The 18,483-nt window shown below is 44.3% G+C and overlaps 1 protein-coding gene across 1 annotated transcript in view; it reads left to right on the top strand.

Annotated features, from left to right (window-relative positions):
• The window catches only part of NCKIPSD (NCK interacting protein with SH3 domain), an 85,762-nt gene that overhangs the window by 53,401 nt on the left and 13,878 nt on the right, over positions 1–18,483 (top strand). The window contains exons 6-8 of the mRNA XM_066596805.1: positions 872–1,042; positions 7,120–7,206; positions 7,514–7,652. Of these exons, the coding sequence (XP_066452902.1) occupies positions 872–1,042; positions 7,120–7,206; positions 7,514–7,652 (397 nt within the window). The remainder of the gene's footprint in view (positions 1–871; positions 1,043–7,119; positions 7,207–7,513; positions 7,653–18,483) is intronic.

The raw sequence follows: 18,483 nt of genomic DNA, 5'->3' as shown, positions 1-18,483 counted from the left end.
TCCTGGCCTTTTTTTCAAGCTTGAAATGGCGCTTTTTAACCCTTTCCAATACACTGTGACATCTGAAGACATTCTGATTGATGGCTGTACATCTTCGATGTCGGAAGACATCCAGCAAGGTATTAATGTATATTACTGGCCGCTCTGCTGTCGGGGATGTCTTCAGCATGTCTCAGACCGCAGTACTGGCTCTAGCCAACAGATGGCACCATTGTATAATGGCAGAAAGAGCAAGCCCCCTAGGAAACTCTGAATCTAAAATTGGATTGCAAAGGGTTAATATGGAATAAGGGCTTTTCTACTTTAAGAAGTTTCACCATATATGCTGCCACTTTCTCTAGATTTGTTGGATACAAGTGTTCTGTTGTCCATACGCAATTAACTTTGCGTATGAGCAGCGGAAACGCTCGCAACTTCGAAGGAAATGCCGGCTAAAGGGGGTAGAGCGTGAGAAATTATTCTTCTGCATGGACAGTACGCTGTGTATAGCATACATCCGTGCAGAGAAACGCTCGGATCCATGATCTGCCACGATCAGTCGCAATTACTTTCCGCAAATGATCACAGGTCTGCTGAGTAAATACGTATGCGGAATCTGTCCTGTTCATGTAAGCCCGGCCTAACCTTTAGATATTGATAAACTTATCCTAAAGATGGGTCATCAGTAGTTTAGTCCTGGAAAACCCCTTTAGTCTGTAGGCACCAGGCTGGGGTGTCCCTGGCCAGAGACTTCCTTTAGCAGTAGAGCTGCTTTGCGTTCCTCCCGTAGCTCTTGTTTAGGTCTCCGATATAATCTGGTTGTGTCATCTTCAGTGATTTGGCTTTAAAAGCTTGTTTCCTGATGGTAAGATGTCTCTTGTGTGATTGCCAGGACTCCAGCACTGGATTACCCTCTGGACAGATCTGCCACGATGAGCAGCGCCTGGAGGTCATCTTCGCAGACTTGGCCAGACATAAAGACGACGCTCAGCAGCGCAGCTGGGCCCTCTACGAAGACGAAAATGTCATTCTGTGTTACTTGGAGGAGCTCCTCTTAATTCTGGTACGTCAATATGGCTTTACCTCCTTCCAGATGTTCAGTTACTGGTTCGTGGATGGGAAGGTCAAACATCTAAGACACTAATTAATAGGGGAGTTATTAGTGATGTCTGAGAGTTATTGCTAGGCTTCTAGAGTAAAATTGGCCGGTAAGCCAGCTAATAACACTTATCACCTATCTGCTTGATAGGAGATAAATGTTAGATCGGTGGGGGTCCAACCATTATGGCAGATGCTAATCTTTGGAAAATAGGATGCCAATCTGCTATCCATCCGCACTGACACATGCGAATCCAGCGGGTACTTCTCCATCCAACTCGGTGGAAGATGGAGGGACGGAAGCCTCTTCTAGCAACTGGTGTCAGTCGATTTCCCCCTCCAGTCTAATCTTTATCACATATACTAAAATACCCCGATAAGTGTGGTTTTAATAAAAAATGTAATTAAAAAAGTGATCAAAAAGTTGTATATGCTCCAAACTGGTACCCATAGAAACCGCAGGTCGTCCCACAAAAAACAAGCCCTCACACAGCTATACAGACGGAAAGAGAAAGTTATGGCGGTCAGAATATACACGCATTGTCAGAAATATTCATGCACCTAGAAGGAGGAGTTGGAAGTGAATGAAACGGTCTCTGGCATAGTAGCGTTGATATAAGTAAGTGATCACAATATCAGAGCAAAGGGGTCATTTATTACAAAAAATGACTCCTTGAAGGGAGAATCTAGTATTCTGTTGTACCTCCTCTAGCTTGGATACAAGATGTGATACAGGTGGGCATGGAGGCTCTAGTACCATGTTATACCACCTCTAGCTTGGATACAAGATGTGATATGGGCGGGCATGGAGGCTCTAGTACCATGTTATACCACCTCTAGCTTGGATACAAGATGTGATACAGGTGGGCATGGAGGCTCTAGTACCATGTTATACCACCTCTAGCTTGGATACAAGATGTGATACAGGTGGGCATGGAGGCTCTAGTACCATGTTATACCACCTCTAGCTTGGATACAAGATGTGATATGGGCGGGCATGGAGGCTCTAGTACCATGTTATACCACCTCTAGCTTGGATACAAGATGTGATATGGGCGGGCATGGAGGCATACAGGTTCTGTATGGTATCCTGCAGCATATCACTCCACATTTGCTGTAACTGAGCCTCTAGATCGTGCAAACTCGTAAGCTGTTGACGTTTGCTTCCCAGATGGTCCTATACATCTTCTATTGGTGATAAATCTGGTGATCTGGCAACCCCCAGAAGTGTGACAATGTTGTGGGGGCTCCTGTGACCCCTTTGTGTGTGTGGCTGAGCATTATCCTGCTGCCTCTTGGAAGCCGCCATGGGAGGAACACATGTGGCTGCAGGATGTCCTGAACATATCGCTGAGCTGTCATTGTCCCTCGTACCACTGCTAGGGGGAACCGACTGTCGTATGCGATGCCCCCAAGACTATCACACCAGCAGGGGACAGTGTGCCGCTCCACAGCAAAGGCAGGATTGAGGCGCTCAACCCGAGGTCTCCAGACACGAACACGGTTGTTGTCGGCACAAAAACTAAACCTGGATTCGTCACTGAAGACAACCCGGTTCCACTTCATAGCATCCAGTTTAGTCATTCACGACCCCACTGTAAATTGAGGCATTGGTAGGTATTAAGCCAGTACATGTAATGAGCACTGAGAAACCAATTGTCCTCCAGGCAAGTGACTGGAAATGGTTGTATGGGTGTAAGGATGGCGCCATCTGTCTCTAGATGACTGACAACGAAACAGTTGGAGCTGCTCATGCTTGTCAGACCAATGTTCCCCTCTACAGGTGGTCTGTTGAGGGCGTCCTGAACTCCCCCGGTCACCTTGTGTGCCCTCTCACATCCACTGGTCCCAACACCTCCTAACAGTCTGGTCAAAACAGCCCATGTAGTTGGCCGTTTGATACATCCGTCCAGCTTCTCCCATCCCAATAATGCGCCCCTCTCAGACTCTGGTAACGGGGTGACATCTCTTCTCTGCGTCGTAGAGGCGTCTAGTGGTCAACAAGCTCTACACAAGCGGAGGAAGAGGTCACTACACACAAGGAGCCTCTGAGAGCCTTTTCTAGGCCAAGGGGGGAGCCACTTTTAGGGCCTCCGGTGACAAGACCGTTCATCTAATCACCACAACTCTAAGCATTTGTATATCTGCCTGAAATGGAACTCCATGCCGAGTTTTGCAGCAAAATGACAATTACTTCTAGGGACTGGATTGTTGTTGTATTTTTTTTTTTTTTTTTTTCAAAAGAGATTTTATTTTATTAAAAGTAGTACAGCAAAAAAAATAAACTTGTCTTAAACGTACTAACCCACAGAATAAAGTTGTCAATTCTGCTGCAGTTTGCATGCGGTAAAAACAAGTATCCACCCCTCCCACTCATCCACTCTGAAGATGGCGAAATTGCCTTTTTACCCCCCATTTCAGTCACTTATAAACTTTTAAAAGTTGTTTTTTGTTGTTAGTACTTTATATGGTACATAAAATGGTGCCATTGAAAAACCCAACTCGTGCAAAAAACCAAACACTCAGACAGCTGCGCTGATGAAAAAATAAGTTATGATGTTTTGAAAGTAGGGAGGAGAACCTCAGGGGAAAAAGGGCCACATTCTTAAGAGATTAAATAGCTTTCACATAGACAGATCCAGCAGTATAGGGAATGAGCGTTCATTCCTACGATCCTTGTTCCCTATACGCTTTTGTCACGGTTGACAGCAGACTGACATGGGGAGATGCCGTCAATGACCTTTTTTGCAGCAGCACAAAATCTGATCAGCTGACAAATGAGCGTTTGCTCTTTTGTCAGCGGATTGTTGCCCTACTTATACGTGGCAATGATCAGGTGCACGATTGTTTGCTCTCGATCATTAGCCCGTGTGAAATACTGAAATCTAATGTTTTTGTAATAAAATCAAAGAACACAAATCTAAACCAGCATGCATGTGTCTGAACAACGAATACAGTCAGAACATTTCTCCTGGAATTACACATTGCATTCTGAGGTATAAACCCAGATGATCATCAAGCATCACCATTCCAGCGGCTGCACTGGTTGACTGTGTCCAGATATGGCAGAGCTTGTTTATATGAACCCCCGGCACCTAAAATCTTGCCCCTATCATGCCCGATGTCTGGAAAACTGCTGAAACCCTACTTGCTATCACAGGGTACCCGTCCTGAAAAGTGCAACCCCATCCGGAGCCTATCTCTTTAAGTAACTAAACACCCCCCTGTTGTTGCCCTTAGTCCTGTTCCAATGCATTTCATCCACTGGTATATGGAATCATTAGGGGACACCATCGGTCACCATGAAGTGTAAAAAGCTATCTAAATGGCCAAGTTAGAAGAACACACAGTACGGGCATAGTAGCCACTAGCATATAAAATGACCTATCCAAACATACCTCAGTGTTAGGAGTGTCAAAGGGGTTTTCAGAGTTCCTTTATATAGTTTTGGGCCTTGTGCCCAAAACTATATAAAAGTAAACCCCTCACTGTGGTGCTGTACCGCTATTTCAGCAGTCCACCGCCATGGCATCTGACAGGTGACTTCATCTGGCCAGAAAGCCTGGTGACATCCCATAAGCCTGTCACATTGGCTCCTAATGTAGAAGCTCCAAGGCAGGTTTGCAGGACATCGCTGATAACGATGGCCTCCCACTAGTTACTGCGGTCCTGTGGGTAAAAAACCCATATCACTGCTGCAGCCGATGTAAACCGGGACCAGAGGATGACCGCAGTGGCTGTGGAGCAGCATGGCAAACAGGAGGAGGGTATAGAGGAGTGTTCTTTTTTTATTTTTTTATTTTTTTTTAAGTTGTGGTTCCCCCGCCCCTCTTCCCTGGGGTTCACAGAAATCTCCTTTAAAATAGTGACTAATACTTTGCTGTCCCTTTGATTCCAAGCTACCTGTGTTTTGCGGCATATGCACACGCTAACATGCCGGATTGTTCACAGACTCGTCCCATTCTTTGAATAGATGGATGTCAGCTGCAATCAGCATTTCTCCACCTGTTTTCTTGTTGTGGTGAAAGTCTGCCTGTATTGGCACTGTGGCAAATCTGCTATGGGCAAATTCTTGCGAATGTAAATTTGGTGCAGAATTACCCTGGATTTGCAAAGGGTGAAATCAGCAGTTCATGCAAATTTTGCTGCGTTTTGTACACCGCGTGAGAAAGTGCCCTAACTGGCTCCTAAATTCCAGGGCTGTGGAGTCCCATTTTGGTTGCGTTGGAATCCCTAAAAATGTAGGAACGATCCCTGGGCACTTTTCCTCCAATCAACTATGTGTAAAAGCAGAGGAACTATCATCCCTGGGATGCCTTGTCCAGCATCTGTGCCCACCAGGGTGTCCCGTGTAAAAGGGCCCCAAGTCCTAACTGACTTATCCACTAAGGGTTAAATAAGTGGGTTGTGCAAGTCCCCACTATACATTCCTGCAGATCATGATCTTTGCATACTCTCTGCAATTTTGATCCATCAATTTTGGATGATGAGTGTAATTAATTCTGCAGTACTCTCTATCCCAGTACAATCCCCCCCCAACTCATGCCCAGGAACTCTCTAATTTAACCCTTTATAGTGCCCCTATCTTATTGAAGAGACTTAAAGATGTCAACCAACTTATAATAAGTCCCTTTTGCCCTACATCACCTCACTATAGGCATCAGTCCTGCCAAATTGCCCTCTGCATGCACTGCCATCTGGACTGTGTATGAACCTGCCGTATAGCCGCTGTTTACCGTCACATTCCAGGCGAAGTAAATGCCAAAGTAATTTTCTAAAAGTGTCCTCTGTAATGTGATAAAGCTCTGCCGCTTACTGCGTGTTAGCGCAGGGTCCCTGCTCGGTCCACAACGCGGTGAGCCAGCGCTATAATCTGCTCCGACTGAAGCGAATTCAAGCTGATGGATTCAGCAGAAAGCAAGGTCACCGAAAAGTTAGTCAAGTACAGACAACCACACAGCCGAGCAGCTCCGACCCCTCTTCAGAACAGTCGGGGAACTCGATAAAGCTCCGTTACATCAGCTTGTTTAGTGCTTTTATTTGAAGACTGATACAATTAACAGATGAAGTGTCAAATAAACATTTATTGAGGTTTATGAAAATGTGTTAAACTTCAGCCGCTATAACCAGGGACTACTTATGTTACCTGTACTTTCATAATAGTTCGACTATCAGTGGGCAACTAGTCCAGCAAAAACCAGTAATGTGTATGGGGAACTTTGCATAGAATAATTTAAGTTGAGAGGCATGGAGTCTACTAGTGATTGGCGCAAGAATATTAAAGAATTTTTCACAGCCATTACATGGCCGGAAACCGTGCAAAGCCCTGTAATTTTAGCGGTCATCAGACTTTTTACGTGGACTGATAAATCAATCAGATTGTAGCATCCAGCAGGAATCTGAGCCATTGTCATTCAGAATGACGAACGAGAATTAATTCGCTTCCCGTTAGTCGTTCAGTTTCTGCATGCAGAAAACCGAACAACTGATCAGTCCGTGTAAACAGCAGTCCCTCATCTATGAACAATTGCCTGTTGACTGTGAATGGAGGCTGGTGGGCTGGAATAATCCCCGTCTCGCTCCACCTCCATTCACTAGTGATACTCCTTGTGTTAAAGCATAGGATTGTAGCTGGGCCGACCTGTTGAGCATCTTCCCCCACAGGTCGTTCTGTGTAAAATTGCCCTGATAGAGCTCCTGCACAGTAAGGAAAGCCTTTTTAAAACGTCCTTGCAGAGATGGATGAGGACTGCCTGGAAGCTTAGTCTATGGCCAGTCCTGAAGTAGTTAAGAAAATATGGACTTGGGATAACTGACCAACATGACCAAAAATTTACGACTATTTCCTACAAAAGCATGCATCCAAAACAAACTGTTGACCCTTATGAAATCCATGGCTCCTGTAACGCTTCCTATTTAGGCATTTTGTATCTGCCCACAAGGACTCTCAGCCCAAATTTGCTAAATTAATTGCACAGCATCCTAATACATTCTACAGCTCTATTCCCTAAGTCGATGTAACGCGCCCCGATTTCCATCCAGACAGATGCAGATCCCGAGGTGTGTAAGAAGATGTGTAAGAGGAACCAGTTCGAGGCCGTTCTGTCTCTGGTGACTTATTATCAGATGGTAAGTACTGTTTTCCCATAATTCCTGGCAGGGAATTCTACGGATTTATTGGTGTGTATAAATGAAAAGCATCTGGCCGCTACCAAAAAGAGCAAGATTTTCTGGAAAAGCTCCATCTGTTGGCTTTAGTTTCAGCATTGTTTAGACTGATAAGCGTAAAAATGAGCAAGTGCAGCCACTTCTCCGTTGAGTCTCCTGTATGTGTCCCGTTCCCCTTATCCTGGTAGGTGGAAATCCCAGAAATGGGACCCCCAACTATGAGGTAAAAGTGACCTTATTTTGGTGTTTTGTGTGTTCTGTGTCTTAGGAGCATCGAGTGCCGCTCCGCCTGTTACTTCTCAAGTGTTTCGGGGCAATGTGCAATCTGGATGCCGCCATTATTTCTTCTTTCGTTAACTCTGTCCTTCCCATGGAGCTGGCGCGTGACATGCAGACACACACTCAAGGTATGTTCTCTGGAGAAAGGTTTACTGCAGAACTGAATTAGGATTTTTCTGCTATAGGGGCGCCCATACAAAAATGCCAATGACGCCTCAGACTCCATTTTTGGACTGTTGTATGCACAAGAGAACTACATATACAGAAGTGGCTTAGCATATTTCTATTGCACAAATAATTTCCTTTACCAGCAAGGGTAATCTGTGAGAACAGCTGCAGGGAAATCAAATTCCCTGCAGCTGCCCCTTGTTTGTATCAGCTGGGTACATGTGCTATGTCCTCCACCTTATCCCCATTTAAACATTACATGCATGCTGCTTGCACTGAATGTTCACTTTATTAGAGACCCCCATCTAGTAGCGGGTTGGTCCTTTTTTGGCCTTCAGAGTTGCAGCGGTTTGTTGCGTCCATCCGCAGGCATCAGAGGAGGTAGGGCGTGCCAGAAGAACGTTCCTTTCACCATTACTCTTCCAGCTGACAGGAAGGGGTCATCAATTCATGCTGCTGAGGCCAAATTCTGATCTCCGATCAGCACTGTGCAACAGAAATCTGGATCTATTTGACCAGACAATATTTTATTACTGCTCAGTAAAACAAATTTTTTTGGTTTTGGTTTTTGCACACATGAAAAAACGCTATTAATATGTGCGCAAAAAAAGCAAGCTGGGCCAGATACACCGGGAATACACAATGTTTTGGTCCATGAAAATGCTGGGTATTCATTCGATTTCTCCCTGCTTGCTTTCTTTATGCTCTTCTAATACTCGCATGATGCATCCAGCGTCATATGGCTACCTAGAGCCTGTACCATCTCTGCCTGCTGGGAGTACATGTGATCAGAATTACCCTCTCTATACAGACCATACTTAAATAGTCAGGAGGCTGAGTTGTGATCTTTCACTGTTAGGCTGCATTCACACGAACGTATATCGGCTCGGTTTTCATGCTTCCTCTCCACCCCTCTGCACTATTTGCAATGGGGAGAGGCGGGACGGGGTCAGGGCTAATTTGCGGAACTTAGCCCCGCCCCCACCCCGCCTCCTTTCATTGCAAAAAGTGCAGAGGGGTGGAGAGGAGGCAGAGAGAGTTCGGGAGCTCAGTTCCTGCTCCTGGCTTTTCCATCCTCCCCCCTCCCCCCCCCCCCCCCCCCCCTGCAGATGAGGACGACGTATATCGGCTCAGCGTGAAAACCGAGCCGATATACGTTCGTGGGAATGCAGCCCTACTGTGTGACAGGAGGCTCTAATCATCAGCATTAACTATGTTGAGAGGCTCCAAAATCCCCACCATGAAGAACTTGCGTGGCAGGGTTCATGTAATATAATTATGCTGACTAAAAAACTGAATTCTAAAAAAAAACGTAAAGCTAAGTAATTCTCAGGTTGTCAGAATGAGATCACATGACCAACCTAAGGAGAAAGACGCCAGGGAGCTTCAGACAGAAGGGAATAACTAACTAAGGTAACCTATCCAAATTGCATATACTGGGGGTGATGGGGGACCAATTACTTAATTAAAACTATTATTTCACTGGAGTGGCCCTTTTAATCGCTTTAGTTTAGTTTTGATGGCAAGATTTGCAATGAGCGAGCTACCAGCAGCCCCACTGCACATCCTATAATCTGTTCTTCAGCACACGGCTAAGAGGGTTTGTGCCTAATAGGTTTCTCTGTGCGCCGCTTACACTTTCATAGAAATAGCCGGGTTTTGCTTTTTGTGTGCAGAAATTGCGAGGGCTAATCTTTGCAGGGTGATTACCTGCACTGCTGTATTCAGCAAAGAGGCCAATAAATCTCACAGAACGTAATAGACCTCGTATTCCTTGGGTAAAGGTAAAGCTTTTGTAGCAGGAAGGGCTCTAGATACATCCTGAAACTTCTGGTTTGACTGTCATGCACTATCCTACCAAAAGTACTCCGAACCCCCCATCAGTAGAAGCATTGTCACTTATTAGCATGTCATGTACTCTAAACCATGTACATAAGATGCAGACCCTTGGAGGTGTCGGTCATAGTTTGTGATGGGTACTATACGCTGTTGGGTATACGGATTATACCGCTGCACACAAGCCGTCCATCATGACATGCATATTTGACAAAGACTCGTTGAGTCGAAACGTCACATTTTGGGAGGAATAAAAACCGCTTTGTATTTGCACCGCAACTGCTGCCTACATCAACTTCACATCGTGACATGCAATGCATCAGCCTGTTTACAATGATGCAAAGAGCGTCATCATTGGAGAGTTCAGCAATGCAAGAACATTCTTGGAGTGACCAATCTCACTATTCCATCTTCCATTCAGATGGAGGATCCTGGGGAATGCCTTCTGCCTAAGTGTGTTGTGCCAACAGGCAAGTACGGCGGGGATGTATTATGTGGCACGGTCTCGGTCCGTTAGTTGCAGTGACAAGAACCATGAACACAGAGGTGTACCCTGACATCCTAGACAATAATGTCCTGCCGACCATGTGGCAATACTCTGGGAATGGTCAGCCATACTTCCAATAAGACAACGTGCCTTGTCACAAATCCAGCAGCTTTTAAATTGCTTTAAGGATATGGACGTTCCACAATTGGACTGGCTGCACAGAGTCCCGACCTGAACCCTACTGAACATCTCTGGGACGAGCTGCAAGGTTGGGTCAGGAAATATGAACAGTGTCCAGATGTTTACAGGATGAATGGAGGGAAATACCATTGTTAGAAAGTATACTGCAGAGTATACCATATCATTCGGGCTAAAGGAGCCCCACTAAGTATTACCATATGGAAATAATGCCAACTATTCATTCTTGCTCAGGTGTCTAATTACCTTTTGTAGGATAGTGTATCTACTACTGGAAAAGCTAGGTGACAACAAATGGGTCCATAGAGTTGTCAGTTTAGCTATGTTCACAAGGCATTTTCTGCATCAGAAAGTGTTGACGTAGGTCCACTATATCCTTGGCCGAGCGTGAATTTCTGCAGCAGATTTACATGTGAATCGGTCATGGATCTGCATGCTGATTTTCACCATTGAATGGGCTAATCTGCATGTGAGTATTCTGATGCGCACTTGGCATCAAGAAGTGAGATATCACAACTTCTAATCTATGGTGATGATTTGCCACCTGATTGATGCGGTTTCCTTCGGTTGTGCGGCAGAACCACAGCAACTGGCCCGGCCAGATGACTGCACCGCAGGCAGGCTATGTCAGTTGCTCTTGGTCTCTGAGATACTTGCTGAACCTTGAGGTAAACTCATTGGGGGAGATTAATTAAGACAGGAGTTTCATACGGGCCTCAATAAATTTGGTGCATTTTTGAGCTGTTCTAAAGACAGCTATGGAATGATTAGATGGAAATTTGCTGTATAATTCTGCCAATTTCTTTCCTAATATTAAAGGGCTGGTACCACAATTGACTTATCACCTATCTCACTGCTGAGATCCCCATCGATCCAAGAACGGGAAACCTTTTTCCCCCTATTCTTGTCACTACCCACAGTGACATGGAAACTGAATGCAGTTGCGGTCAAGCATGTGCGATGCCGCTCCATTCATTTCCATGGGGCTTATGGAAATACTGGAGTACAAATAGTGCTTGGCTATCTCCAACTTGTGCACTCAGCTGATTTCTGCTGGATGCAGACAGCTTTGTTCCCACTGCAGTGGCCAGGCTTAGTATTGCAGGCCAAATTCTCATGAATCCACTTCAATGGGAATTTTCCTGCAATACCATGCCTGGCCTTTGCAGTGGGACTAGAGCTGTATGCTTCCTGCAGAAATCAGCCGAGAGAACAGCTAATCAGCATAGGACCTGGGTGACAGAACTCTGCTAGTCTATTACTAATGGCCTATCCTGAGGCTAGGCCATCAATAGTTTACAGCTGGACAACCCCTTTAAATCTGTTAGACCAACAGCACCCCCACTCCCACCTTCAAGACAGCGGATAAATATTTAATCACTGGTAGTCTGACCACTGGGACCCCTACTCATCCAGAGGACAGCCGCCCTGAATGCCCTTCTAGGCATTCTTATGGGATGGAGATTGATGGCATTGATCACCCACCATCCCAAGGGAGTGAGTGGTCACTTGCTCCATTCACATGGGCTGCACCATTGATCTCTGGGCGTCCCGGCCAAATCAAGCAACTGTCTTAATGGCACGGCTAATACAACATGCCTTTGACATTTCCATGTAAACATGACAGCCCCATATAGGAATAATGGCGTCTTATGTAATATACAAGATTTCTGGATGCATAAAAGGAAGGCCTGATTATCTAACCACACTGCGCTCTGATGGGCAATGCCTCTGCCTCCTGGAGGGCCTTTCTCTTAGCTTTTATTTCCCATTCGCTCTTTGTCATTTTTCTGCGCTCCGCGATCTCGCTCCGTCTGGTTTTATGTATGCATTATTCACTAAATGAATGTCACTTTGTGTTTAAAAGCCTACAAGTCGGACAAGAAAGGCAAAGAGACAGAAGCACTCGGTGCTCTCCACACTGATGTGCAGGGTATTTCAGGGCTGCCGTGCGTTTCTGGGCTCAAGCGAAGGAGCAGATCCATTTATAAATCACGGCAAGACATTAAAGAACTTGTGCCGTGTATTAATAAAGGATTGCAAATCCGCGGCTCCTGGTGCGTGGAAAGCGCTCCTAGTAACAGGCTGCAACAATGAAATGTGAAGGTATAGAACAAAATACCCTATTCATCCTAGAGTAATGCCGCACACAGGTCATACTTTATAATGGTTTGTCAGTTCCCTACCCATTGTGTATTATGGGAGATAGCCGTATACCACCCATCCGGTGCAAACGCTGCTCGCTGATGTTACGGCTCGTCAGACACTTCGCTGTCTCCTTCACTTCGTATGACATTTTTCTGCTAGTCATTGTCAAATAGACAGGAAAGTATGCCAGTTACTTCCATCAGTTACTTTTTAACGAGTGTCTTAAGTAGTTTGTGTATACAATTAGCATCTTTAGGCGTACATCTTTAGACTGAACAACCCCTTTTATTAGAGACCCCCATCTAGTAGCTCGTTGGACTACTTTTGGCCTTCATTACCGCAGCAATTCATCATGGCATAGACTCCACTAGGCGATGAAATCGTTCTGCAGGTATATTGACGCTGCGGACAGGAAGCTTCACGTAGTTGCCGCAAATTAGATGGCGGCCCTGACCTGTTCTGACCAGCTGAAAGAAAGTTGTCCTTGATTCATGCTACTTGCACCAAATTCTGACCGCCCATCAGCACGGTGCAACAGGAATCTGGATTCCTCTGACTAGGTGATGTTCCCCTGCTCCGTGATACAATTTTTTTGCCTTTTTCACAACTGGAGTCTCGTTTAACCCCTTAGTGACGGAGCTTTTTTGCTTTTTTCCATTTTTGTTTTTTCCTACTCCCTTTTAAAAAATCGTAGCTCCTTTATTTATCCATCGACGTCGCTGTATGAGGGCTTGTTTTTTGGGGGACGAGTTGTATTTTTCAATGGCACTATTTATTGTACCATATAATTTACTGAAAAACGTTTTAAAAATTCTTAGCGGAGAGAAATTGAAAAAAAAACGACATTCCACCATCTTTCGGTGCGTCCTGTTTCTACAGCACACTAATTGCAACAAAAACGACCTGATATTTTTATTCTATGGGTCAGTACGATTGCTACGATACCAAACTTGTATAGTGGTTTTTTTTTGCTGTAGTACTTTTATATATTTTTTTTAAGATATTTAATTTTTTTCAATTATTTTCTGCGGTCATTTTGTGCGCGCAGTACCTTTTTTATTTTTCTGTCGACGTAGTTGAGCGAGGGCTCATTTTTTGCGGGATGTCCTGAAGTTTCCGATTAGTATCAATTTGGCATACATACGACTTTTTGATCGCTTTTTATTGTGTTTTTTTTCTGGGAGACAGGGTAACTAAAGTGTATTTCTGGCGTTCTTTATTTTTTTTTTCAGACGACGTTCACCGTGCAGGAAAAATAATGCACTACTTTGATAGATCGGACTTTTACGGACACGGCGATATCAAATACATATTTTTATTTTATGATTTAGATTTTTTTAATAATGGATATGGCAAAAGGGGGGTGATTTAAACTTTTATAACTTTCTTTTTTTTTTTTAAATAATTAAAAAAACTTTATTGATTATTTTTTTTACATTACTTTGAAGTCCCCCTGGGGGACTTTAACATGCGATGCTTTGATCGCTCCTGCAGTATGACGTAATGCTATAGCATTACGTCATACTGCTTTTTTTACAGGCAGTCTTTCAAGCCACCCTGTGTGGATGGCTTGATAGGCAGTCTGCTAAGGCAGCCCTGGGGCCATTCATTAGGCCCCCGGCTGCCATGACACCTGCACGGATCCCCCGATCTCACCGTGCGGGACCCCCGAACAGCGTTCGGGAGATTTAAATGCCGCTGTCAGAATTGACGGCGGCATTTAAAGGGTTAATAGCCGCGATCGGCCAAACGGCTGAGCGCAGCTATTGCCCGCGGGTGTCAGCTGTAATAAACAGCTGATGCCCGCGCTGTATGGAGGGAGATAGCGGCGCTACCTCCCTCCATACACATCCTGCAACAGCAGGACGTAGTTTTACGATAGGGCTGTCACTAAGGGGTTAAGGATCAGATCGTTGGATTTTCTCATTTAATGTGGATCTACAGAAAACTTGTCACATGATTTTTATGCTGCACCCCAGGGTCGCGGGGAGAATTTCCCTAAAGGAAAGCATCAATTGTGAAAGAGCCAAGGGCTGTAATAAAGGGGCCATGCTGTGTATATTATGGCAGTTTGTACCCGCAAAGTAAACCTAACCCTTGCCCCCAGCCGAAAATCAAAACTTCCCAGAGCTACCAAAGTCTCAACCGTTTACTATACAGACTCCTCCTGTCTCTTAAAAATTACTGATCATTGTGATCATCTTCTTGGAGAGGCTGTTGCACTTTGCTACCCCTGACTTCTTCACTTTGTCGCAGACCTGAGTGATCCTGATTGTTGCAGAGGTAACAACGTTCTGCACTGCCATCAGCGTATGAAAGGTCCTGGAGGGACTGTAGTGAAGCTTCTATTGCAGATAATGGATAGTACTCGGGTCTTGCAGTGGCGCATGTCCATCTTGTTATAGCCACTTTTAAGTCCACTTGTAAATGGTCTATTGACAAAACAAATATCCCATTACTAGATGGCGTCTTGTGCAGATCATAAAACGACCTTGAATTGCAGACGTTATAAGCTGTTTTGGGGCTTAGGAGTTTGGGGCCGACGGCTGCTGCATTGTTGGTTCTAATCCCTTTTACGCTTGGTGAAGCAGTCTGTGCCCTTCTTCTAAAGTCTGCAGCATGGGCTCCCTGGGATCTGTGTCAGACGCTTCATGTGACTGAAGCCAACTGGTTAAACGTTTAAGGTCTTTGAAGTGCGAGATTTCCACCATAGGGACAGATTGTCATCCAGGTTTGGCAGAGCGTCACCCACCCCGTCCTGAGATGATAAAGACAGTGGTGTCAGCAGAGCACATGAAAGCAATAACAGCACCATCTTAATTGTCTCTGATTCTAACGCCATTAGAGTGTGAATATTTTGACACTAATCCCCTAAAATGAATTCCCTAAATTCTTTGCTTTTTGGATTGGTGCCAGGTTTGTGATTCGCTAACGCCAGATTCCCAAATTGAATGTTTTCCTGCTTCGGATAGAGGAGACCGAGGTCGATACAAAGTCGTCAAGAGTTCTGCAGTATAATTGTTGTGTAATGAAGACTTCTACAACTTCCTAATAATCCTGCTCGCCATTTGCAGGATTGCTGTCAGTGAATAGGAAACCGCTGTGCAACTAGGACTTAAAGGGTTGTCCAAGTGCCATATTTTTTTTTTTTTTTTTTTTTAAACTCGACCCGAATCTTTTAAAACAGTCGGCAGTGATTGCCTGTCCTCTTTGCTGGTGATCCAGCACTGCAACCCTGTGGTCCTCCCGTTCTTTGTTTTAGGATGGCTATCAACTGACAGCCGTAGCGGTCAACTGCTGTTCTCCTGGCATCACCACTTACATGCTGGGAACCTTGATGTTAGGAGAGTGACACTTGACTGCCGCGGCCTGTGATTGGCTCATCTGGACAACCCCTTTAACTGATGACATTTATCTCCTATCCACAAGATAGAGAATAAATGTCTGATAGCTGTAGTTCCGACAGCTGGGACCACCAGTGATCCTGAAATAAGCCAACCCTCCAGCTGCCAGTGTGAATGACCACTGCGCGATTCACTTCTACAGAATAGACACTGATGCTCTCGCCAATCTTCTTCTGTCCGATATAAGTTAATGAAGTGGTGGTCACATAAGCGCATCAATGCTCTAAGGTCTCAGCAGTTGGACCCCCAGCCATTAGACCTATATCCCCTATCCTTTGGACAGGTAATACGTGTAATTAGTGTGAAAACTCCTTCAGTCTTTAAACACGGCCCAATGATCGGTTAAGAACGTTCTTGAGAACGTTTGTTTGGCCGGTCTTGAGATCGTGTGAAGGTGCTGCCAATCATCTGATGAACGAGCATCATGCTTTGGATAAACATTCATGCACACTAAAAAATACGCACCATTCGCACCACATCTATCCAGGTAAGCTGAGGGAATGCTGCCGACCATAATCTCGTTGATCGGCCCTTATGAGGGACACGTTGATAAATATAAAAGGATCTTTAGGTCAGTACAGAGTTCAGCTTCGGGATATAAATGGATATCTGCTGGTGGTGTGATGTTTAGCTTGCAGAGGATTGCTTAGACAGATACACCGTAACAAGAGTCTCAGCAGAACTTGGTGAGGATGTGTTTTCAACATAAAGGTTTTGGACAGCTTTGCACGTTGATTTCCAAAAACACACTTTTTTTATGAAGACTTTTTGTAATTGGTTTTCATTTAAAAATTTTTGATTTGTTTGATTTCTATACTTGTATTGTTTTGCAAAGTGCTGCAGACTGGAGGACTGAAAACTTAGTAATTCTGTCAGTCAGAGTAAACTGACAGCTCCTCCCCTAGCCTGCTTACCCGTTATGAACGTACATTCACTGCCTTTCCACTGAGCTATTACAGAAGGCTGTATGATAGAGCCAGGGGATGGTGGAGGAGATCAAGAGCACATAAAGCTACTATTACAGAGGGATGTAATACACTCCTGGGTGAATGTTCTGCTCTTATCAGCAGTAAGGGCGTATCGGACCAGCCCCTACTCAAGAGAGAGGATGAGATAGCTGTGTAGTATTGAGTGGGCGTGGTTATGCTACACAGGCTCTGAAAAAGGAGAGGGTGGGGGGAGCTGAGTTTTGTGTGCATTCTGAAGTGTGGAAGTATTGAAAAGGCCTACAGTACATGTGCTCAGGAATTAATACAGTTTAGCCCAATTCACATAAGGGTGGTATATACTGGACTGAACAGGCTTGTTGGTGAGAGCTTGAGTGTTTCCTGGAGTCCATATTTAGTCATTGTATCTGCATTCCTTACAATTATGAATCTAGTTAATGTTTGTCACATTATGTATTCACTCGTCAGTACTTAACTTTTTTTGTAATGATTTGCTACCTTTGTTCTACTTTGCACTATTAATAAAGCTATCACTGAGCTAGCTCCTTGGAAAGAGAATATTGATTTCACATAGTTGATGTCTTTTGTTCTTTCTCTGATGATGATCGCTAATTAATTTGGACACATTAGGGAACTCGGATCCTTGTAGCCTAAGGGCTTAGTCACAGGAACGCATTTGCACAGCGTATTGTGCGCACAAAACTTATACGCTGTTATTAGAACCCATTAATTTCAATGGGTTTGTTCAAAAGCTTATTTTGTGCATGCATTTCCTTCGTGCAAAAAAATATGCAGCAAGTTCTATTTTTGTGCGTAACGCTCACGAACGTGGTACATATTAAACTAATTTAATGTAATTACCAATTAAAATCAAAGGGAGCATGCTTGCCAGATTTTTTTTTTTTTGCACGCACAAATGCGTATGACATGCATGCGCAAAAAATATCGTAAGAAAAAACAGGCACGTGCAAAAAAAAATGCAACGTGTATTGTGCAAATGCATGTGTAAACGCCCTTGCACCCATGTGAAGCAGGCCTAATTTCCGATTCTAAATTAAAAGGACTACTCTAACATGAGAGAGACCAGCTGGGAATGCCATTGAGTCAAACTTAAAAAGTAGGAGAGTCTGCAAGTCAAATATAAGGCTCTCAAAGTGCATGAGAAGGAAAACTCAATGCAAAACGGATAAGTGCTCTATTTTTTTTTTTTCTCTCTGCAGGGACTTCGGATATGTGTGTTTGATTTTTCCATGCACTAATGCTATAGCCTTTAGGATAGTGAATAGAAACTTTTATTTCTTACATAGTGAGGAACAGAAACCCAAAGTCAATGATAAAGTTGCACAACTTCTTGTAAGTGCTTTTGCAGTGAGCACAAGCCCTTTGCACATGGAAATCTAAGAGTTTGTCCTACAATCAGATGTCCCTTCTTATAGCCATATTTGTTATCACAATGGGAAACCTTCATAGATGTTTCGAGATCTATTGACTTGGAGTGGCTTTACACAGGACAGCTATCCTCAGAACAGCGGCTTGATAGAGTAAATATAAGCAGCAGTTATTCTGCAAACACACAGCCACCAACCAGGTGATGAGTGAGAAGTTACTTATTTTCAGTTCACCTAAAAATAGTCACTGGTTGATTAACTGTCATCTGGTGGAAACAGGTAATTGTTGTCGTTCAACAACCAGCCAACAACAGTGAGGTGTGCGCTTATTTGGCCGATCACCAAATGCTGATGGGCTCTCGTGGTTTGTGTGTTTTTAAAAA

Source organism: Eleutherodactylus coqui, chromosome 3 (genome assembly GCF_035609145.1).
Source record: "Eleutherodactylus coqui strain aEleCoq1 chromosome 3, aEleCoq1.hap1, whole genome shotgun sequence".
In the NCBI taxonomy this organism is placed as follows: Eukaryota; Metazoa; Chordata; class Amphibia; order Anura; family Eleutherodactylidae; genus Eleutherodactylus; species Eleutherodactylus coqui.
Note: the sequence above shows the minus strand (reverse complement) of the source record. Positions and strands in the feature narration are given on the sequence as shown.